Source organism: Podarcis raffonei, chromosome 1 (genome assembly GCF_027172205.1).
Source record: "Podarcis raffonei isolate rPodRaf1 chromosome 1, rPodRaf1.pri, whole genome shotgun sequence".
Lineage (NCBI taxonomy): Eukaryota > Metazoa > Chordata > Lepidosauria > Squamata > Lacertidae > Podarcis > Podarcis raffonei.
Window position 1 is genome coordinate 135,255,931 of NC_070602.1, and position 25,262 is coordinate 135,281,192.

The 25,262-nt window shown below is 42.9% G+C and overlaps 1 protein-coding gene across 9 annotated transcripts in view; it reads right to left on the reverse strand.

The window, feature by feature from the left end:
* The window catches only part of HDAC4 (histone deacetylase 4), a 119,476-nt gene that overhangs the window by 79,527 nt on the left and 14,687 nt on the right, over window positions 1-25,262 (reverse strand). For all 9 annotated transcript variants that reach the window (XM_053364043.1, XM_053363997.1, XM_053363978.1 and 6 more), the window contains exon 2: window positions 8,438-8,680. In XM_053364043.1, the coding sequence (XP_053220018.1) occupies window positions 8,438-8,459 (22 nt within the window). In that variant the 5' untranslated portion in view covers window positions 8,460-8,680. The remainder of the gene's footprint in view (window positions 1-8,437; window positions 8,681-25,262) is intronic.

Consider the following 25,262-nt stretch of genomic DNA (forward strand, 5'->3'; position numbering starts at 1 on the left):
GAGATCAGTGTAAAGTCGGCTTTCCAAGAAGGTCCTGCCCATCAGCTGGCATCACTAGTAACATAAGCAAGTGGGCATGGTTTGGAGGAATGGCTTTACAGGCCAAACTGGACCACCCCCCCCGTGGGCCCAGACTGGCCCACAGGCCAGAAGTTCCCACCTACAATGTGTAGCCATAGCCATACGCAATTTCCTCAGGAACGAAAAGTTATTTCCAGCTGCTACCACTATCTGATCATCCAGATATAAAGCTGAATCTAGCAGCACCCCTAAGCTGATTTTTCAAGTTGAGTACATCCCCCTTCAACTCCTAATCCACAGTCTCCCTCCCCCCTGACCAGGAATACATCTGTCTTGTACTGAGCTTCACAATGAGAACCTTGAAGCACCAGTTCAGAACCCCATTTTACCACATCTCACATTTAACTTAGTAAAGAAAAACATCACATTGGGTCTAACTAGAGAGGAATAAGTTATATCACTGTAGCTGAAAATGATACTCCCCAACTAAGAAAGGTAGAGAAAAAGACAGCAAATACAACATTCTGAAGGCAAATCACATTTCTATTTCTACAGTCATTGGCCAGGAGTGTACAGTGCAGACTAGAACAGTGCAGGTCATAGAACATTGAGAGATAAATTTGGCAATTGTGAGGTAAAATGTCAGAATAGTTCTTATTCAGTAGCTATTATGCTGTGCTCTCTTTGAAAAAGATTTGACTATCTCAAGTTACTAATGGCTTCAATGACCCACTAAAGAAAAAAGAACTCTGCTAGTGGCCAGCCAGAAGAGAAGGGACCCTTCCTCCAGTCGCTAGACTTGGCCAGCAAGATACAAAACATTACACGGCAACCACCTACAATTCCCAGCGACAAAGAATAATTCGGAAGAACAGAACAAGGAAAACTGAAGTACAAGGCAAAGAGGACAGGATAAAATGGGCGTTCACTGAGGCAATGCTTCTTATATAGAAGTGAAGTCAAACTTTCTGTTTATGGTTAGCTGAACTTTCTGGTTCTCCTGCAGCAGAGCATACATTTCCATTCCACCTTAAGGAACGGACATGGGATTGTTACGTGTCACATGTCTGTTTACATTCCAACACAGTATATGCTGGGAACTTCCATTGTGTGTATAGCTTTTGCTTTTACCTGTTCTCTCTGAGATGACATGAGAGACATGTTTCTTTGTCCTGATTTATGATTAATAAATCTGTAGTTGTAGTATGCTTCCACAAGCCTCACACCTATTCTGTATGCGTAGTTTGATCTGCTGATAGTGTACTGTGGCTCAGAAGCCCGGGTCACTGATTTACGTCAGAGCAGAGGCGATGGTCTTCATAGCGGCACGGCTGGAAGGAGCTGGTCGAGCTGGGGCTAGCCAGCTGGCCTCCCGGCCCTCTGCATGCCGACAATGTCCACTGAGGGCAGGAGAACCCCTATTCACAGAACTTGTTGCAAGATCCTCCTGCCAAAGGATACTTCCACCAAAGCAGAGATTGGGTGGCCACCTGCCATGGGCGCTTTAGCCGAAATTCCTGCATTGCTGGTTGGACTAGATGACCCTTGGGTCCTTTCCAACTGTACAATTCTATGATTTTCTGTACCTTGCTTTTGAGCACTGTGTATTTTGCAGTGATTGGGTGTGAAATCATCACAAATTATAACCAGGCAAAAGTTTCCTATTTTTCTCTGAGAGAGCATTTTCAGTCATTTTGGATTGTCATCTCCCACCAGTAGGAGGCAGGGCCTGACTATGAGGAGGAGTCTTGTGTTGGGCTCCCCAGTTCTCCTTTAAGTGCACCTTACTTTTAAAATTCTTTCTTTCTATCTATCTATCTATCATTCACTCACTCATTCATTCATTCATTTCTAGTTGTTTATTCTCTCTCCCCGCCCCATCCCAAGGAAGACTAGGATTCACATGGATGACGATCTCAGGATATCTAAAGTGATGATGATGATGATGATGATGATAATAATAATAATAATGTGTCTTCCAAAAAAATATTAAAATACTGTAATACATTAAACATTAAAAGCTCCCCTAAACAGGGATGCCTTCAGATGTCTGGTAGTTGTTGTTCTCTTTGACATCTGGTGGGAGGGCGTTCCACAGGGTTCCAACCTCTGCCTGGTTCCCTGTAGCTTTGCTTCTCGCAGTGAGGGAACCGCCAGAAGGCCCTCGGTGCTGGACCTCAGTGTCCAGGTAGAACGATGGGGGTGGAGACGCTCCTTCAGATATACTGGACCGAGGTCGTTTAGGGCTTTCAGTTCCAGCCTCTCCACTTTTCAGATTGAATGGATGGGTTAACTGAAAGGAGGAAGCTGTTTGCTTTCTCCTGCCTTTTTGCCTTCTCCACCTTGGAGAATTCATTAAATGTGGTGGGGTGAAATCACAAGGCTACTCTACATATGTCCTGTAAGAGGATGTGGATGTGACCACCCCTCTATTATAATTATAAATTAAATTTCGATACCTCCCTTCATCTGAGGATCACAGGACGGTTTACAATTTAAAGACACAAAAATACATACCACAGTAACAAACAAAAATAATAACTCACTCCCCCCTCCCACGATTGTGGGCATGATTCCCTGAGTCCTATGGAACATCAATTTTACTCGAAGCCTGAGGACTATGTGGTCTGGGTGAACATCACCACATTCCCCCCAAAAGGCCAGAAACCCCAGCAATCTAATCTGCCTGGACAGGAGGATAGGAGAATTTTGTATGTGTGTTTGTTCTTGTTGATGTGTGTGTGCAACAAATATTTAGTCCTGCAGGAGGGGTGTCATTTACAGAAAACAATGAGAATTGGCTTGTAGCAGGTCATCTCTTGCGAACGCAGAAATGTAAAAAGCCACAGTTATGAATACAGCCAAAAAGTCATGTGAGGAATTAAACACGGTATTGTACTATGTTGATCCTTCCATCCAGGCAAGCATATCAGCTTCCCAGACAGAACAATCCCCCTCCTCCTTCCCCCATACACTGTTCTCAAGGGCACATGAGGTGGGAAGCCTCCATTGTGGAAGCAGAAGTCATTTGAATCCTGCTCCGTGGGACTGAGGTTGAGTAAGGAAGAATAGAAGCCTTGATAATAATTAAGAAGTACTACTTTTCTATAAGCAATACTTAACAGTACACCTGCCCCAGATCTGTACTTGCAACACCACCAATACACACAAAGAACTCGTTTCCATCACATCCACACCAGACTGCATGATAACTACTGTTATCCTTTCCTTCCTCTGTCCTGAAAGTGATGGCTTCATTTATTATTACTATTTATTAAATTTGTATACTGCCCTTCATCTGAAGATCACAACATAAAAATACTAAGTAATTCATGGATGTGGTGAGCATGTTGTCTCAAAACATGAAGAGTGTGCTTTCTTTATCCAATATACTCATTGCCTTTCAGCTCAACTGCTGAGCAGACATTGGAACAGTGGCTTTCTAAAGGCAATTAAATGTGAGGGAAAGCGCATCCAGGCATGTAGAGCAGATGCCCTGGTCTGAGAGAACAAGATCCGTTTTCTATTCATGCCAGAACATTTCCCAGTGGTCTATGCCTTTTAAAAACTTGCCTACTTGCCTGATAGACAGAGTAAGTGAAAAACTGTAATACATTTTTGTTGAAATACGTGTAATACACTAAAATGTAAAGAAATTGTTCCTTCAGCAGATTCCTGAAGAACACAATATTACAGACAACCCATGCATGTTTAATGACAAAAGTCACCTGCCATTATGAAAAAGTTTGAAGTACTAGCTTTACTCAAAATAATTCAACTCTTTGTCAGCGGCTGGAAGACATTATACAGCCAAATCACAATCCCAAACATTGATAAATATTTTTGTACTGCAAATGCACATTGGGAGGCAGCAATTTGGGAGAGATATTAAATGAAAAGGATGCTTATCCCCATGAAACATCCCGAACAAATGCCAAAGACACAGCTGCTTTTCTGCAAGCAAGGGTTCCAGATCAGTTTCCAAAGCAAACATGTTAGGATGACACAGTTTGGAAGCACATCTTAGTAATGTAAAGGTTTGAATATACCCTCTTGGCGTAGTGCTCTGCCCAGTTAGAAAAATCATTTATGAGTCTTCAGTCCAAATCCTGAAATGCTTCACATCTTCTGAAGAGTAATGGTCTCTTCCATGCCCTGTATTTGCCCAGCATCCGGTCTACCACACTGGCCAGCCAAATGCATCACAAACACAGCAGGTGGATGGCGAGAAGCAGAATATCACCATCCGTTGCTCTGGACTTGCGACACATTTCCAAAATGCCATGCAACCAGCAATGCCCTCACTCTTCCCTCATAGTTCGAGAATAAGGAGGTGAGCAGTGTGAGAAACTCAGATACCTAAGCTACTTCCCAAATTGCCCCTTAAACCTAGGTTACAGCTATTGCAAAGCTGAAAATGAATTGTATACAGTGGTGCCTCGCAAGACGAAATTAATCCGTTCCGTGAGGCTCTTCGGATAGCGGTTTTCTCGTCTTGCGAAGCAAGCCCATTGACAGCTTAGCGGATTAGCGCTATTAGTGGTTTAGTGGCTTTTAGCGGCTTATCAGCTTAGCTGATCAGCTGATAAGCGGCTTAGCTGCTTAGAAAAAGGGGGGAGGGGAAAAAACCTGCAGGAACTCGCAAGACATTTTCGTCTTGCGAAGCAAGCCCATAGGAGATTCGTTTTGCGAAGCGCCTCCAAAACGGAAAACCCTTTCGTCTAGCGGGTTTTCCGTCTTGCGAGGCATTCGTCTTGCGGGGCACCACTGTATATTGTTAACACAATAAAATTCAAAAAGCGTAATGTGGTTTTCCCACTTTTTTAGCTTCTGTTTTGATTCCCATTGGTTATTTCAGGTGTATTTTGTGGCCTTTTGAAAAACAGAAGCAATTAATATTTCCAAAAAGAAAGCATCAAAAGTATCCCAAACCATACCATTGTATTTTGGGCAAATTAATCCAGAGTAACTACCATTTCCTGATTCCGTACTAACAACAGCACACACACAGGCGTGTTGAGTTGGGCCCAACATTAGGGAGGCCGTCACATGCCTCACCCCCACCCCAGTCCAGCCAGGCCTGCTGGGACGCATGGGCGTCCCTTTGAGGAGCGCCAGAGCGCCTTCCCAGAAAGCGCTCTGGTGATCACAGCAGTGTGCGGGGAGGGTGAAAAATGCCCTCCACGCCTCCTGCACCCACCTGGTAGGCCAGCGCTTTCTGAGAATGCTGCCTCAGCAACACCGTCTCACGGCGCTGCCCAGCTGACCTGACCCAGGAGCTCCCTCGCACCTGCAACCCTGTACAGACAAGGGGGGGTGTGGCACGGCAACGCTACTGCTGCAGCCTCTCCTCCACTGGGCCAGACCTGACTCAGGAGCAGAGCTGAGGCTGGGCTCGAGTGCTTGCCCGGGGGCAGCGGGGGATTGTTGGAGGGCCTCAGCTCCCTGCCTACAAATACTGAGGGGGCTGAAGCCCCTTCCGTCTACTATAGCTGGTGCTCCTGCCAAGACATATTACAAGCCTGCACAACTGATGGCAGAGACACCCACTTTGAGTGTCCAGTTTGGTGTCCCTCAATCCCCCCACTCCAACATTTGTTTTGTTTTTAAGCACCACTGTGAGAGTCTAAGGTAAATAACACTTTATTATATTTCAGTATATATGCTGCCAAAGCAAGCATGGTAAATAACACTCTAAAATGCACTACAAGCAGTGACCGTTTTAGGCATGTCCTATATGTGTGTATGGGGACGTGGGTGGCGCTGTGGGTCAAACCACAGAGCCTAGGACTTGCCCATCAGAAGGTTGGCGGTTCGAATCCCCGCGATGGGGTGAGCTCCCGTTGCTCCCTGCTCCTGCCAGCCTAGCAGTTCTAAAGCACGTCAAAGTGCAAGTAGATCAATAGGTACCGCTCTGGCGGGAAGGTAAACGGCGTTTCCGTGCGCTGCTCTGGTTCGCCAGAAGCGGCTTAGTCATGCTGGCCACATGACCTGGAAGCTGTACGCCGACTCCCTCGGCCAATAAAGCGAGATGAGCACCGCAACCCCAGAGTCGGCCACGACTGGACCTAATGGTCAGGGGTCCCTTTACCTTTATATGTGTATGACCAAGCAGGCGCACTGAACCCAGAAGTGACCCAAAAGTCACAAAATGGGGTGGGGCAGGGCAGGAGTGGGGTTTTACAATAGATTTTCAAATATATGTGATTTCACTTAAACGCATAGTGCCTTGGAACTATGACGGAGTTTGAGGCTCAATGCCACTGATAATACTCCCTAGTGGTTTATTAGAACACCACAAGTAAAACATGATGGTCCAGGTCCAGTAAGGAAAGCATCTCAGGAAACAGCTGACAGAAACAGCGCATTAAAAAAAAAAAATACATACTTCAATGGCGCACAATACTTTGTGCCCCAGATTTTCAAGTTAAAAAAATCAGTCATAACCTTTATGAAAGAATATTAACTTGCAATCTCCAATAATGTTTCTCTGGAATAAAAAAGCTTTTGTAGTTAAGATAAAATGGAAGTATGGCACCCTCAGTGTGGTGACCTCTGACATCAGAATGAACAGAGAGCACCAATATCTGAGGTTATTTTAAAAGCAGCAAGAAAAGGGCAATAATTCAACTTTTATTTCAACTTGAATTCATTTCAGGACAAAACAACCAGCTACTACTAATTTATATTTACTTCCCAAATGTGAAAATTATATTTTACTGCATGGGACTTCAATATAAATAAAAAGTATATGAATAGCCCTTGAGGATATCTAAAGTTCAAAATAGCAACACGGCAGTCAAAGTAAGTGGAGGAAAAGTTAACTCCTCCACACTATCAAAATACAGAGAATAAAATAATTCATTATTTTATGATAGCATTCACAGAACTATTAACATTTTCATCTGTTATTACTGGTGGCTAGCACATTAGCACATAAAAATCACTATATCCTGTTTCTGAACCCAATACTACTACATGGGTGGTGTTTTTTGGTCACATCTATGCAGGACAAAATGTAGAGGCCTCTTTCATGCCAACATCTTATCATAACCTGTCATCTCCACAAGATTGCATTGAGTAGCTAAACACACAGCAATTTGTGTTAATTAAAGCACAGAAGATACACTACCGGGGGGGGGGGGGTTAGCAAAAATGTCACAGACCAAGATATACATAAGACTGTCAATATGTGGTAACTTCCTAGCCATTAAAGGAGCAATTATATCAAAAATTGGGAGTTCAGAAGTTTTGAAAAGTCCAGGTTTTGAAAAGAGCATGTACCCACATGATGAAAGCCTGGAAAGGCCCAAGCTGAGGGATGTGCTGAGAAACTTGAGAGACTGAAGCTGGCACAGACTCAAAGAACAGGAACATCAGTAAAAAGAGGCCCGACATACACAGAATCAGCACAAAGCAAAGTTTTGGGGGAGACAAGTGTGCATGCTTAATTCCCAGCCCTCGGATCACAGTAAGTAGAAGGCACAGGGGCTGGAGGTATGAGATGCCACCCCAAGTCTAGCTGGTATGCACAAAGCTAGAGCAACAGCTGGCCAAGCTGGCCCAGTTGAAGCACATTGAAGGCTGTAATACAAGATGCACTCCAGTGTCCCAATACTTTGGGGGCAGCAGATTCTGTAAGTCAGCTAGACAAAGCCTATCCAGCCCCTGCAGGAAGTTTTGAAGACACGGCTCCTTTAATTCTAGGCATCTTCCTAAGTTTCTGTTTGTGGAAGCTTTATAAATCCTTACAGAACACTTAAGTCATACTTCTCCAAAGGTAAAAGGTAATGATAATGGGACAGTTAAGTCCCATACAAAGGTGATTATGGGGTGCAGCACGCATCTCAATTTTCAGGCCAAGGGAGCCGGCGTTTATCCAGACACAGCTTTCCGGGTCATGTGGCCAGCAGGACTAAACCGCTTCTGGCACAATGGGACACTGTGACAAGTGCCAGAGCACATGGAAATGCTGTTTACCTTCCTGCTGCAGCAGTACCTATTTATCTACAGTTGCACTGATATGCTTTCAAACTGCTAGGTTGGCAGAAGCTGGTATCAGAAGGGAATGGAGCAGATCTTGCAATTTACCAGGGACAACTACAATGACCCACTGCTTCAGCTTCCACCAACATCTACCCCCACTACTTTAAAACTCTTCATAATTCCTCAAATTCTTCCATTTGTCATTTTCACCCAGAGTACCCTGTTAGACTTCTCTAATCATACCTGGTCCCAGATCCTGCTACATGTCTAACACCCCTCGTTCTTTGCAAGATCCTGATTAAAATTCAGAGACGGTAGGTTTCCTAACTTGCTCCATATTGTGTACGTAGCCTTAAAACTCACATCATCTATCACTTCTGGTTTCCCATGGTAACATTTTGTTCTAGAAAGAAAGGATTTTTGACCTTACCTGGATGGCTTTGAGAACTCATTGCTAGCAGAATTTAAACAAGTGTGAGAAAAAGAGGCTAGCTTCTGAACAGACAACAGTTCTGGAGAGCTTCAGTGCTCCAATGGAACATAGGACGTAAATTCAGGAGGAAACACATTCATAGCCACCAGATAAATTCCAGATCAGAAAGACATTCTATGTTGTGAAGCAATGCAATCCAGCAAGACGGTAGACTATTCAAGTTGTTTTCAAAACGTAATCCTGTAAAGAAAAAATGTCAAATGAATTTGATTTCTTACATACAGTGTTCATGCTCCCATACTTTACTGCTTGTTATCATCTTACATTTTAAGACACAACAGATCATGATATACCCCTATGCACCTCTCCCAGCATTTCTCCTTTTGCCTTATCTCACTCCCACTGTGCAGTCATTTTTCAGGGCAACAGGAAAGGGTTTTTTAATAAATGCATCAAACAGAAAGTCTCAGCTGCTCGCCTATCAAGCAGCACTGGTTGAAATACAGGTTTTTAGCTAAATTCAGATATTAATTGTGCACATATGCTGACTTGGCCTCCCAATTTAGGGAGAATCTGCTGCTCCAGACACTCTAAGCAGAAGGCCTATTTTATGTTTTCCCTTCAACCCTCCTCCACCCCACCCTGGTGCCTCTCAAACTACTGTTACCCATCACCTGTAATTTCTCCTCCCCTTCTCTTTTCAGTTAACTTTTATCTTATCCCTTCTCCCAACAGAATATTAAAATCATGAGAAAATATCAAACATTAAAAACTTCCCTAAACAGGGCTGCCTTCAGATGTCTTCTAAAAGTCAGATAGTTATTCATTTCCTTGTCATCTGATGGGAGGGCGTTCCACAGGGCAGATGCCACCACCGAGAAGGCCCTCTGCCTGGTTCCCTGTAACCTCACTTCTTGCAGTCAGGGAACCGCCAGAAGGCCCTCGGAGCTGGACCTCAGTGTCTGGGCCAAACAATGGGGGTGGAGACGCTCCTTCAGGTATACTGGGCTGAGGACATTTAGGGCTTTAAAGGTCAGCACCAATGCTTTGAACTGTGCTAGGAAACAAACTGGGAGCCAATGTAGGTCTTTCAGGACTGGTGTTATATGGTCTCGGGGGCCACACCCAGTCACCAGTCCAGCTGCCACATTCTGGATTAGTTGTAGTTTCCGGGTCACCTTCAAAGGTAGCCCCACATAGAGCGCATGGCAATCGTCCAAGCGGGAGATAACTAGAGCATGCACCACTCTGGCGAGACAGTCTGCGGGCAGGTAGGGTCTCAGCCTGCGTACCAGATGGAGCTGGTAGACAGCTGCCCTGGACACAGAATTGACCTGTGCCTCCATGGACAGCTGTGAATCCAAAATGACTCCCAGGATGTACACCTGCTCCTTCAGAGGCACTGTTGCCCCATTCAGGACCAGGGAGTCCCCCAACCTGCCCCACCCCCCAAAAAACAGTACTTCTGTAGTTTCCGGGTCACCTTCAAAGGTAGCCCCATGTAGATCACGCTGCAGTAGTCCAAGCAGGAGATAACAAGAGCATGCACCACTCTGACAAGACAGTCTGTGGGCAGGTAGGGTCTCAGCCTGCGTACCAGATGGAGCTGGTAGACAACTGCCCTGGACACAAAACTGACCTGCTCCATGGTCAATGGTATCAAAGGCTGCTGAGAGTTCCAGCAGAACTAGGAAACAGATTTCACCTTTGTCCCTAGCCCACAAGAGAACTTCAACCAACGTGACCAAGGCAGTTTCAGTCCCATGATGAGGCCTGAGTTCTGATTGGAAGGGATCCAAATGGTCCATATCCTCCAGGCATGCCTTGAGTTCTTCATGTCAGCACTGCTTAGGTTTGCAAAGTTGCATCTGAAGAAACTACAAGACTTCTGGAACAATGTGCTTTGGACAGACAAGACCAAAGTGGAGTTGTTTGGCCAAAATCCATAGCACCACATTTGGCCAAAACCAAGCACAGCGTATCAGCACAAACAGCTCGTACCAACTGTCAAGCAGGGTGGCAAAGCGGTGATGAGTTGGGCTTGTTCTGCAGCCACAGGACATGGGAACCTTGGAGTCATTGAGTTGACTATGAACTCCTCTGTACAGAGAAGTATTCTAGGGTCAAACTCGAGGCCATCTGCCCAAAAGCTGAAGCTTGACTGAAATTGGGTCATGCAATAGGACAATGGTCCCAAGAACATCAGCAAATCTACAACAGAATGGCTGGAAAAGAAAAGAATCAAGGTGTTGCAATGACCCAGTCAAAATCCAGACCAGAGAGCCGTGCATAAACAAATACCAGCAAACCCAACAAACTGAAGCAACGGTGTAAAGAAGAGTGGGCCAAAAATCCTCCACCACAATGGGAGAGACTGATAAAGTCATCAGAAAACCATTACTTCCAGTTATTGCTGCTAAAGGTGGTTCTATTGAATCGTAAGGTGTACACATGGCTTCTCCATCTTGGTTTTATTTTTGTTAAATAAATCTTGACACAGTGTAATATGCCCTGTGTTGTTGTTCATCTGAGGCTGTATTGTAAGACTTGTTAAGAAACAGATGATTGTTATTATGTCCTGTAAAACCACAGAATTCAAAGAGGGTATACTTTCTTTTTCCCATAGCAATCTCAGACTCAAAATATAAAAATTAAAAAGACTATGCAAATCTAGAAGGTTGCCTTGCACTAATTTTGACTGCACCAAAATCCAGCTAAAACTTAATCTCTTCTTGCTGGGTGGCATTTTGGATTTCCAAATGTAGCACAGTGAACGTTGCCATAGCTACAGTGGAATTCTACAATAACTACTGCCTTGCAATGGCTTGATGCCTGTATACAAGCAGCTGAGCTTACTTAATTCACCACCCTTTTAAGACTCAAAAACAGCAACCTGTTTTTGATCCTGGGTTTTTCTCCCCAGTTTTTTCGTAGCAGAAGCTCCCTCAACAAAGTGTGTTACCAAGGTAAATAAATGCAGAAACCAGGCCACACTACGCCCATGTACCTGGGAACAAGCCCCATTGAATTCATAAGAAATTACAGTACTTCCAAAAAGAGGTGTATAGGATTGCACAGTAAACATAAAAGGAGCTCCAAAACCCAGGGAAGGGAGATACAAGGAACCAAAGACACTGGAGAATATGGGAGGGGGTCCTCCATTAGCACCCCCAACACCAAGACTAATAGCAGCAACGGGACTCCACCACCTGGCCAAGAATCCTTCCACAATGGAATTATGAATTTTGGTCACTAACAAAATGGAACCACATATCAAAGGCAGTAGCTGCCATCTACTTTTCTGAGTGACTCAAAAACTGTAAATACAGTGAGGGGAGAAAGTATTTGATCCCCTGCTAAATTTGTCCGTTTGCCCTCTGACCAAAAAATGATCAGTCCATAATTTTAATGGCAGGTTTATTGTAGCTGTGAGAGAGAGAATAACAACAGGAAAACCCCCAGAAACCCAGAAGACAAAAGTCAGAGATAGATGTGCATTATAATGAGTGAAATAAGTATTTGATCCCCTATCAACCAGCCAGATGTCAGGCTACCTGGTATCTTCACTGTATGTAATGAGCTGAGATTAGAAGCACCTGCTGTAAGGGAGACGTCTTACCTGTAATCCCAGCTCATTACAGTACCTGTACAAAAGACACCTGTCGAGAGAAGCAATCAATCCAGCAGATTCAAAAGTAGCCACAGTGACTAAGACCAAAGACCTGTCCAAGGATGTCAGGGACAAGATTGTAGACCTGCACAAGGCTGGACGGGGCTATAAGACTATTGCCAAGCCAAGCAGCTTGGTGAGACAGTGACAACAGTTAGTGCAATAATTCGCAAATGGAAGAAACACAAACCCCCCTCGGTCTTACTGACTTGGAGAGGATCTGCAAAGAGGAGTGGGACAAAATACCTCCTGAGATGTATGCAAACCTGGTGGTCACCTACAATAAACGTCTGACCTCTGTAATTGCCAACAAGGGTTTTGCCACCAAGTACTAAGTCATCTTTTGCAAAGGGGTCAAATACTTATTTCACTCATTATAATGTCCTGTTTCCTAAGCTATTGCTTGCTTACTACTTAGACTTCATTGTACAGGTAATAGATAATGTATGTATTCTCACTGAAATGTAACCATTCCACACGGAAACAGATGTTGACTATATATCTTGTTCTATCTTATCAGCTCAATGATTAAGCCCCTTTGTGGAAGAAACACTGAGTTTACCAGAACAGTGTCTGGGTGTTGACTTAAGAATTGATGTTACTCCTATCAAATACAAGTGATTGTAGAGAAAAAGACTACATCTATATTTTACCTTCTTTACTAATGTTAGATCTGTCTCTTTCTGAAACCTCTCTCTCTCCATCGGCGTCAAATTTTTCTCCAGAACCTTAGTTTTAAACTTGTTTAACTTGAAGCCTGCCACTTGACCAAACTCCTGGATTAATTCTAGAGCCCTCTTGGTACTAGATACTGGCTCTTGTAATGTCAATACAAGATCATCTGCAAAGGCTTTAAGTTTGTATTGTTTAGCTCCGACCTGAATACCATGAATCAGCTGGTCCCTTCTGATCATAAGCTGTCTATACACCTTATTGTGGAGCACTTGTCCTTGGTGATATATTTTTCTGTGACTTATAGAAGACACCAGACAAAAGTGTACCGTAACGGTTGCTGCCACAGTAGTGAAGTGTTTCTTGACAGAATAAATGCAAATCGAGTACCTTACAGAATCATCACTCTCCACTGTGGAGCTGTTTATTGAAAAACTAGTAATCAAGTATGCCTCATTCATAACCAACCAAGAAAAGGCGATCAATAATTCTGATGGTAACAAGCCCCAAATAAACATCCATTGGTTCTACTGAATAGCTGCAAATTTAAGGCAAATCCATCCAATGCCAGATTAGGAGGACATCCAAACAGTCATGATGTAACTTCAGAATGCAAGGAAGATTCGTGGCAATTGAAATACAAGCCCAAGGAGAGAAATTTTTGATAGTAGGTGTTTATGCACCAAATGAGGGGAAATCAGAATTTTTTAAGAAACTGCATGAGACGTTGTTGGACTTTATGGATTATAACATCATTATGCTTGGAGATATGAATGGAGTGGTATCGCCAAACATGGACAAGTCAGATAGACAAGTAATAACAAAAGATGGAAGACTACCGAAATCTTTCTTTGAAATGACAGACAATATGGACTTAATTGACACTTGGAGAACAAAGAACCCCCTAAGTAAAGAAGGGACTTTCTTTTCTGAAGCCAAAAAGACCTGGACAAGAATTGACCAAATCTGGATAACTAGAGGAATGGCTCCAAAGATTCGAAAGGCGGAAATCTGCCCAAAAACCTGCTCTGACCATAACCCTGTGAAACTGGAAATGAAACTAACACTGACTAGTTCCTTCAGATGGAGGATGAATGACACCTTGTTCAGAGACCCAGAAATCATTAGGAAGGCCCAAAAAATTGTGAAAGTCTATTTTGAGATAAATTTGAAGACATCAGTGGAAAAAAGGGTAATCTGGGACGCAAGTAAAGCCGTTATAAGAGGATTCCTGATTCAGCAGAACGTAATAAAAAAGAGAACTCAAGATGAGAAAAAGGGAAAGATTTTGGAAAAAATAAAAGAAGGAGAGAAGAAGCTTAGAGCCAAACCAAAGTCGCAGGAAATCTTGAGAGAGATTAAATTTCACCAAGCACAATATATGAAAATGACAAATCAGGAGATAGAATGGAAAATTAAACAGATGAGACAGAAAACCTTTGAATCTGCTAATAAATGTGGGAAATTGCTAGCATGGCAATTGAAGAAAAGACATAAGTTAAATACTGTGACTAATCTTGAATCCCAATGAAAAGGCAATGCAAGAAAGCAAAGTGGCTGTCCAATGAGGCCTTACAAATAGCGGGGGAGAGAAGGCAAGCAAAATGCGAGGGAGATAGTGATAGATACAGGAAATTGAATGCAGATTTCCAAAGAACAGCAAGGAGAGACAAGAAGACCTTCTTAAACGAGCAATGCAAACAAATAGAGGAAAGCAATAGAATGGGAAGAACCAGAGATCTGTTCAAGAAAATTGGAGATATGAAAGGAACATTTCGTACAAAGATTTCCATAATAAAGGACAAAAGTGGAAAGGACCTAACAGAAGCAGAAGACATCAAGAAGAGGTGGCAAGAATACACAGAGGAATTATACCAGAAAGAAATGGATGTCTCGTACACCCCAGGTGGTGTGGTTGCTGACCTTGAGCCAGACATCCTGGAGAGTGAAGTCAAATGGGCCTTAGAAAGCACTGCTAATAACAAGGCCGGTGGAAGTGATGATATTCCAGCTGAACTATTTAAAATTTTAAAAGATGATGCTGTTAAGGTGCTACACTCAATATGCCAGCAAGCAGTGGCCAGAAGATTGGAGAAGATCAGTCTACATCCCAGTCCCAAAGAAGGGCAGTGCCAAAGAGTGCTCCAACTACCGCACAATTGCACTCATTTCACACGCTAGCAAGGTTATGCTTAAAATTCTACAAGGAAGGCTCAAGCAGTATGTGGACCGAGAACTCCCAGAAGTGCAAGCTGGATTTAGAAGAGGCAGAGGAACCAGAGACCAAATTGCAAACATGCGCTGGATTATGGAGAAAGCTAGAGAGTTCCAGAAAGACATCTACTTCTGCTTCATTGACGATGCAAAAGCCTTTGACTGTGTCGACCACGGCAAACTATGGCAAGTTCTTAAAGAAATGGGAGTGCCTGATCACCTCATCTGTCTCCTGAGAAATCTCTATGTGGGACAAGAAGCTACAGTTAGAACTGGATATGGAACAACTGATTGCTTCAAAATTGGAAAAGGAGTACGACAAGGCTGTATTTTGTCTCCCTGCTTATTTAACTTCTATGCAGAATTCATCATGCGAAAGGCTGGGCTGGATGAATCCCTAGCCGGAATTAAGATTGCCGGAAGAAATATCAACAACCTCAGATATGCAGATGACACAACCTTGATGGCAGAAAGTGAGGAGGAATTAAAGAACCTTTTAATGAGGGTGAAAGAGGAGAGCGCAAAATATGGTCTGAGGCTCAACATCAAAAAAACGAAGATCATGGCCACTGGTCCCATCACCTCCTGGCAAATAGAAGGGGAAGAAATGGAGGCAGTGAGAGATTTTACTTTCTTGGGCTCCATGATCACTGCAGTTGGTGACAGCAGTCACGAAATTAAAAGATGCCTGCTTCTTGGGAGAAGGGCAATGACAGGCCTAGACAGCATCTTGAGAAGTAGAGACATCACCTTGCCAACAAAGGTCCGTATAGTTAAAGCTATGGTTTACCCAGTAGTGATGTATGGAAGTGAGAGCTGGACCATAAAGAAGGCTGATCGCCGAAGAATTGATGCTTTTGAATTATGGTGCTGGAGGAGACTCTTGAGAGTCCCATGGACTGCAAGAAGATCAAACCTCTCCATTCTGAAGGAAATCAGCCTTGAGTGCTCACTGGAAGGACAGATTGTGAAGCTGAGGCTCCAGTACTTTGGCCACCTCATGAGAAGAGAAGACTCCCTGGAGAAGACCCTGATGTTGGGAAAGATGGAGGGCACAAGGAGAAGGGGGCGACAGAGGACGAGATGGTTGGATAGTGTTTTCGAGGTTACCAGCATGAGTTTGACCAAACTGCGGGAGGCAGTGGAGGACAGAGGTGCCTGGCGTTCTCTGGTCCATGGGGTCAAAAAGAGTCGGACACGACTAAACGACTAAACAACAACAACAACAATCTTGAAGTGAATGGAAAGAATATACAAAACCCACAGGAGATCAGAAACTGCTTCCAGAGATATTTTAAACAACTTTATACACAAGGGCCACATACAGAGACTAAAATTGATCAATTCTTGAAAACTAATGGATTACAAAAAATTTCTCAAGAAAACAAATTATTGTTGAACTATAAAATATCGGAACAAGAGGTTGAACAGAGTATGCAACTGGGAAAATCTCCAGGGCCTGATGGATTAACCTCCAAATACTATAGAACTTTGAAGGACTATTTGATTCAACCACTAAAGGAGGTTTGCAACGAAATTATGGAGGGGAAAAAGGCGCCGGAGTCATGGAAAGAAGCTTACATCACACTTATACCTAAAACTGAGTCTGAGAAGACACAACTTAAGAATTACCGCCCCATATCCCTGCTTAATGTGGATTACAAAATTTTTGCAGATATTTTGGCTAAAAGACTTAAAAAAGTATTAGCAGAGATGATACATAAAGACCAGGCTGGCTTTCTCCCTGGTAGACATTTATCTGATAATATGAGGAATGTAATTAATATTTTGGAAAAGTTACAAGTGAATATCAATACAAAAGCAGTTTTGATATTCGTAGACGCGGAGAAAGCCTTTGACAACATCTCTTGGATTTTTATGAAGAAAAATCTTCAGGGGATGGGGGTTGGACAAAATTTTGAAAATGGTATAGGTGCGATTTACTCTGAACAAAAGGCTAAACTGATAGTTTATAATATAGTGACAGAAGAATTTAAAATTGAGAAAGGGACACGACAAGGCTGCCCAATTTCCCCACTGCTTTTTATTTCGGTCCTGGAGGTTTTGCTAAATATGATCAGAAGGGACCAGCTGATTCATGGTATTCAGGTCGGAGCTAAACAATACAAACTTAAAGCCTTTGCAGATGATCTTGTATTGACATTACAAGAGCCAGTATCTAGTACCAAGAGGGCTCTAGAATTAATCCAGGAGTTTGGTCAAGTGGCAGGCTTCAAGTTAAACAAGTTAAAAACTAAGGTTCTGGAGAAAAATTTGACGCCGATGGAGAGAGAGAGGTTTCAGAAAGAGACAGATCTAACATTAGTAAAGAAGGTAAAATACTTGGGGGTGAATATGACTGCTAAGAACGCAAATTTATTTAAAGATAATTATGAGAAATGTTGGTCAGAAGTGAAGAAAGACTTAGAAATTTGGTCGAATTCGAAGCTTTCCTTGCTTGGTTGAATTGCTGTTATTAAGATGAATGTACTGCCGACAATGTTGTTTTTGTTCCAATCATTGCAAATTATTGACAAGATGGACTGTTTCAAGAGGTGGCAAAGAGACATTTCTAGATTTGTCTGGCAGGTCAAAAAGCCCAGAATAAAATTTAAGATACTTACAGATGCTAAAGACAGAGGGGGGTTTGCCCTGCCGGACCTTAAACTTTATTATGAATCAGCAGCTTTTTGCTGGTTGAAGGAATGGCTACTTCTTGAGAACACTGACATCCTAGATCTTGAAGGTTATGATAATGTATTTGGGTGGCATGCATATTTGTGGAATGGCAAGGTTAAAGCGCATAAAGCATTCAAAAACCATATTGTCAGGAAAGCACTATTTAATGTCTGGACAAAATATAAAGATTTTTTGGAGAATAAAACCCCAAGGTGGTTATCACCTATGGAAGCGAAAGCTATGAAAAAACTTAATATGGAGGCAAAATGGCCAAAGTATTGTGAAATTTTGGAACAGGAAGGTGACAAGCTGAAATTGCAGAGTTATGAGAAGCTTAAAGGGAAGGTGTGAGACTGGTTACATTATTTTCAAATAAGAGAGGTTTATAATCAAGACAAAAAAATTGGTTTCCAGGTGGAAAAATCAAAGTTGGAAACAGAATTGTTAGAACCCAATGCTAAGATACTATCAAGAATGTATAATTTGCTGTTGAAATGGAGTACTGAGGAAGAAACGGTAAAATCTGCTATGATTAAATGGGCACAAGATATAGGACATAATATTATGTTTGCTGACTGGGAGCAGTTGTGGACCACTGGGATTAAATTTACAGCATGTAATGCCCTAAGAGAGAATATTATGAAAATGATGTACAGGTGGTACATGACCCCAGTCAAGCTTGCAAAAATCTACCATTTGCCCGATAATAAATGTTGGAAATGTAAAGAAATTGAAGGTACATTCTTTCACCTTTGGCGGACGTGCCCGAGGATTAAGGCTTTCTGGGAGATGATTTATAATGAAATGAAAAAGGTATTTAAATACACTTTCGTGAAGAAATCAGAGACCTTTCTCCTGGGAATAGTTGGCCAACTGGTGCCAAAGAAGGATAGAACTTTCTTTATGTATGCTACAGCAGCAGCAAGAATACTCATTGCAAAGCATTGGAAGACACAAGATCTACCCACCTTGGAAGAATGGCAGATGCAAGTAATTGACTATATGGAAATGGCTGAGATGACTGGCAGAATCCGAGACCAGGGAGAAGAGTTGGTGGAAGAAGATTGGAGGAAATTTAAAATTTATTTACAGAAGCATTGTAAAATGTATGAATGCTGATGACACTGAAATAAAATGAAGGGGTTCTAGTAATAAGAGATAAAAATTTGAAACTATAAATTTGGGAGGTAAAATATTTAAGGACAAAGTAGTAGGATATTAATTTGCTGAATTAACTGTTAAAAAGGGATACAAAAAAGGGAGGCATGAGTAAGTCAGGAAAATAAGTTAATTAAGGATGAACAATTAGAAAAGAGTGATTTGTGTTTTTTCTTATTTCATTTTTGTGTGTTGACTGATTTTTATTTTTCCCTTGTTAGGTTAAATGTTTGTATTTTATGTATTGTGAAATTTTGTATTGTTGTGTTTTATATTTTCCCTGTGTTTTTATTGTTTTTTGTTTGGTTGTCTCTTTTTCTACTGTTAAACTTAATAAAACATTATTATAAAAAAACAAAAACAAAAAACAAATGCTACCACATGTCTTCCTGTAATGCATCACAAAGTATTAACACTCAGAAACTAGCTTAAAGAGCTATCCAGATAAAATTCAGACACAGAAATTTCTTACAAGATTGCCACATACTAAAAACAAGCAGACTGCACACCCTCACTGCACAAAATATTAATTTCAAAACATAGTAAAACAAATAGGGGAAAGAACGGTCTCAGGTAAGTACTGTGGTGCAGCAGTCAGTGAGGGCTGGGGGAGCTGGATGCAAATCTCCATCCAGCCTTAAAGCTCCACTGAGCAAATATGGCCCAGTTACTTTTTCTCAGACTAACAAACTTCATAGTGCTGCAAGAATAACATGGAAAATGGCAGAGTAGCAGGTATTCCAACTTGAGCTATTCTATTATAGATCACTGCTATATACATTTTCAGCTTTGTATTCTTGTAAAAAAGAAAAAGTGTGCCTAGACATTCTGTTCTTGCGCCCATAACCCAGGTGTAAGGTGCCATTTAGCTCCTAGCTTTCCTATCTCAGTTTCTAACACTGATTATTTGTACCCAGCACATCAGACTGAGTTGCCCCAGCCGCTCTGGGCGGCATATATATGGATACATAGCAGTATAGAATGTATGGAATGTATTCAACTGCATTTTACTCATAGATTTGTTGAAATTAATGAAGAGAACTAAGTTACATAGGCCCATTAATGCCAATGGGTTTACTATGAGTAGAACTTAGTTGAATACCGCCCCATGTTCTTATTTGATAGGGGTTTTTTTGTTGTTGAAACAATCCATCATGATATTCTACAAAACAGGGGAAATAACCAAACTCAGATACAAATACCTTACTATTAATATAGTTAAAATGTTTGTCTGCAAATTACAGCTAGCTACTTAGAAAAACTGACAGTTTTAGAAGACTGGGTGAACTGTCCTCCATCTGATATCCTAAAGCAGAGTTTTCCAAACTGTGTCGCGACATATTAGTGTGTCGGCTGCAGTGTGTAGGTGTGTCACACGAATGCTCCCCCCACACTTCTTGGGGCTGGAAAGGGTTAGCTTTAACCTCCAGTTTGCTAGTAAAACTGAATTACTGTGTCACAAAATTATGCATGTCCAAAAAGTGTGTCGCCAACTTGAAAAGCTGTGTACTGTAGTCATAGCTCGGGTTGAATATGCTTCAGGATGAGAGCTTTCGGGTTGCGCTCCACGGCGACCTGGAAGTAACAGAGCGCGTTACTTCTGGATTTCGCAGCTCGCGCATGTGCAGACAGTCAAAATGATGTCACGCGCATGCATGGAAGTGACAAATCCCGTTCGCATCCTGAGGTACCACTGTATACAATCATGCATGCACACACCACAGCACACACTGTGCAACATGTGGCAAGAAGCAGACACATGCACTTCATATGTGTTGCTTTCCCACCCCCTTTTCGAAAGTAGAGAGATTGTGACAACCAGGCATTGAAACACACTCCCATGGTCTGGTATGCAGTATAGATAGAAAAGCAATCTGTTTCCTTGCACCAACCCACCCTTACAATATGTATTGAAACAAGAAATAAGATGTATGTTTCAGAAATCATGCATTGCATTTTAAGCAGGGTTTTCAGTCAGAACAGCTTGAAGTATAAGCTATTTACTCTGAACAAAGATCAGCAGAAGCTACAGAAGCTTTACTATTAATACACCTTTGAAGGTGGCTATCAATGTATTAGTATAGTTTACATTTAATATGTACAATAAATCTTTACAAATCCTGATTTGAACTCCATTCTACATCTGCGAAATGGAAACAACCATGACAGATGATATACCAGATGATAGAGAGAATTACAGTTGTACCTCGGAAGTCGAACAGAATCCATTCTGACTTCCAAAGCGCAGCTTCTGATTGGCTGCAGGAGGCTGCGGAAGTCCCGTCAGATGTTCGGAATTCAAAAGAACGTTTGAAAACTGGAACACTCACTTCTGGTTTTCGATCGTTCAGGAGCCGGAACATTAGACTCCCAAGGCGTTCGGAAGCCGAGGTACAATTGTAGTGAAATTAGGAAGCTTTGCTAACTAAACCACTGTGAACTTGAAAGACTGTAACAACACCTGAAGTCCACTCCAAATATCCAAAACTTTGTTCTGCTAGATACCTGAAGACACACGTGTCATCCAATATTTAAAAAAGCGAATGATGAAGCTTGCAGCACAAGCACCCTCAAACCCTTGCCAAGGAAGCAAACCATCAACTGGCACGCGGGTGGGGAGGAATAAGAGCCTGTAGGATTAGGCCAATGGCTAATGGCATAGTGGTTAAGAGCAGTGGACTTGTAATCTGGTGAACTGGGTTCGATTCCCTGCTCCTCCACACAGCCTCACAGAGTGTTTGTTGTGGGGGAGGAAGGGAAAAGGAGATTGTTAGCTGTTTTGAGACACCTTGGGGTAGTGATAAAGCGGGATATCAAATCCAAATTCTTCTTCTTCTTCTCCTCCTCCTCCTCATAGTGACCAACTTATGGGAAGCAAGCAGGCCTTGAGCACAAGAGCACTACAGTGGTGCCTCGCAAGACGAAATTAATTCGTTCCGCAAGTTTTTTCGTCTTGCGATTTTTTTCGTCTTGCGAAGCACGGTGTCGGTAGTCAAAACTCCTACCGGCCTATAAGTTGTCTGCCCGCCGCGGGCAGGAAGGAGGGAGGGAGCGTCAGCGACGGTGGATGCCTATTGCCCCTGTTGCTGCTGCAGCCGGCCAGCCAGCCAGAAGCGCGCGAGCGGAGAGGGGCGCATCCAGCCCCAGCCAGCCAGCTGCCCGCCACGGGCAGGAGGGAGGGAGGGAGGGAGGGAGCATCAGCGACGGTGGATGCCTATTGCCCCTGTTGCTGCTGCAGCCGGCCAGCCAGCCAGAAGCGCGCGAGCGGAGAGGGGCGCATCCAGCCCCAGCCAGCCAGCTGCCCGCCGCGGGCAGGAGGGAGGGAGCATCAGCGACGGTGGATGCCTATTGCCCCTGTTGCTGCTGCAGCCGGCCAGCCAGCCAAAAGCGCGCGAGCGGAGAGGGGCGCATCCAGCCCATTGGAGAGGAGCGCGGGGGCGCATCCCCGGTGGCTCCCAAGTTGACCTTGCCTGGCCCGGCGCCTTCCGCGCTGCCAAAGGAAGACTCACCTGCTGCCTGCGCTGCGCCGGGACTAACTCGAGCGGGGCGAGAACACACACTCGCGCGCACACAGACCGAGAAGCAAACTTGCCGCAGCCGTCGACGTCGCGGGGTTGGAAAGCGCGGAGATGCAGGTAGGGGGCGGCCCTCGCAGGGCAAGCGCCGGAGGGCCCGGGCGGGCGCTCTTGTCACCGCCGGGGCGCTGGGGGGGGGGAGAAGGAAGGAGCCCCGTCCGAAGAGCCCCGGAGCCTGGCCTCCCTAACTGGGAGTTGTGGGGAGGGAAGTGTGCCGCCTTGCTATTTTTCGCCGAAACAAAGCTCCCTCTTCCTCAGAACCTGCCTTCACGCGTTCTTGCCCCTACGGAGACGCACACCGCGTGCTATGAGTTGCTCCTCGAAGTCAAGTCGCAACTGTATTAACGGTTTTAAGAAAAAGGAAACAAACTTGCAAGACGTTTCCGTCTTGCGAAGCAAGCCCATAGGGAAAATCGTCTTGCGAAGCAACTCAAAAACAGAAAACCCTTTCGTCTTGCGAGTTTTCCGTCTTGCGAGGCATTCGTCTTGCCACTGTATCAACTGTATCATCTTCTGCAGTTTTCAGCAACTAGTTTTCAGAACATATGGTCTCCAAGCATGGAGATAGCCACTGTGGCTAGTAGCCATTGATAGGTTTGTTGTTAGCATCCATCTGTCTCAAGAGACGGAGTGCGCCTCCGGGGGTGAAGTCAAACCGCTGTGTTAGCAGCACGAAAGTGACCTCCCTGGGGTGCAAGTCTCGACAGAGTGTTTTGAAGTCCTGGGGTGCCCAGAAGACAAGACCACCCTCTCAGCCTCACTGAGGTGGTCCAAAGGAAAGCAGAGCAATAGGTTTGGCACCAGCTTGGCCAACCTGGAAGGAGGCATAAAAGACTCCACTCTGGATTTGTGTTGGGAAGAGCTTTCCAAACTGGGTGTCGTGACACAATAGTATGTCAGCTGCAGGGTGTCTGTGTTTCACACGATTGCTCCCCATGCTCCTCTTGGGGCTGGAAAAGGATTAGTTTAACCTCCAGTTTGCTAGTAAAACAGAAGTACTGTGTCACAAAATGATGCATGTCTTACAAGTGTGTCACCAAGGTGTTATTTGCAGATGACACCTCACTAACAATCGAAAATCCATTGGAAAATATGCAGGTAATAGAGGCACATTTGAAAAAAATTGAAGAAATAACAGGGTTGTGAATTAATTGGTCCAAATCAGAGATGATATTTAACTACGATGAAGATGAAAAACAATTTTTTTTTGAAAGAAATAAAAATAGATGTAAAGTTAAGAAATGTAATAAAGTACTTGGGAATAAATATAACATTAAATTTAGAAAATTTAAAGAGAATCTTAACAAATTAAAGAGGGAAATTAAGGAAAAGCTGGAAGAATATAAGAAAATTAAGCTATTAACAATTAACAAAAAGATGAACAGGTCAAGTCAGTAATGATACACTGGGTGAGAGACTTGAGACATATTCAGATGGCAGATTGAGAAAGGTCATGGAAAACAGACCTGAAATTTACAGCCTGTTGTACTTTGAAAGAGAATTACATGAAAATGATGTACCGGTGGTATTTGACTCTGACTAAGTTGGCAAAAATATATAGGACATATACAAATACCTTCTGGAAATGTAAAGAAAAAGAGGGTATCTTTTAACATATGTGGTGGAGTTGTAAGGTGGTAAAAGCTTTCTGGGAGATGATATATAATGAAAATTTTAAAATGTTTAAAATACATTTTGTTTAAAAACCAGAAGCTTTTTTATTAGAAATTATAGGTACCGATATCCCAAAGGACCAGAAAAGACTTTTTATGTATGGGACAACAGCTGCTACTAGCCCAGAGATGGAAACAAGACAAAGTCCCTACCAGAGAAGAATGGCAAACCAAGCTGATGGGCTATGCCGAAATGGCAAAGCAGACTGGAAAACTCAGGAACCAAGAGGACAAAAACTTTACAAAAGAATGGGGGGAAATTTTTGTTACTTAAAAGACCACTGTGAGCAGATAGAAATACTAGCAGGATTTTGATTCCACTTGTAGTGTAATAATTACCATGGAAAATATGGATTGATATAATAAAGGGTCAGCAAACTTTTTCAGCAGGGGGCCAGTCCACTGTCTCTCAGACCTTGTGGGGGGGCAGACTATATTTTTGGGGAGGGGGGAGGAAATGAACGAATTCCTATGCCCCACAAATAACCCAGAGACGCATTTTAAATAAAAGCACACATTCTACTCATGTAAAAACACGCTGATTCCCAGACCGTCTGCAAGCCAGATTTAGAAGGCGATTAGGCCAGATCCGGCCCCCGGACCTTCATTTGCCTACCCATGTAACAGAGTATGGAAGAAGATGCAGTTTTAATGTTTAAAATGGGACTCCAGGGAGGGAGAGGGGGAAAGTCCTGATATTCAGAGAAATCTCTGTATATGGATATGCATCTGAATTTTTTAAAATATAATTTTGTATTGTAAAACCAAATAAAAATGATTTCATAAACAAATTAAGCTTTCATGGTTTGGAAGAATAGTGATAATTACAATGAAAAATTTGTCTACAATAAATTTTTTATTCAGAACGTTACCAATTAAGATATCGGGGACAGAGATAAAGGGTTGGCAAAGTATAATTAATAAATTTTTCAATGAGGATAAGAAAACTAGAATAGAAGATGGTATAAACCCCAGAAAACAGGTTTAATGGGTCTCTCCAACATAAAGTTATATAATATAGCAAATCAGCTAAGATATATCATAGATGGGATTGCAGAACAAGGAGAGTTAGAATGGTTAGAGAGTGGTACACAGAAAGTGACAGAGAAGTTAGTGAACATATTTCTTATCAAACCAAATAGGCAATGGTAGCAGAATATTGAAAATCCCTTATTAAGGAA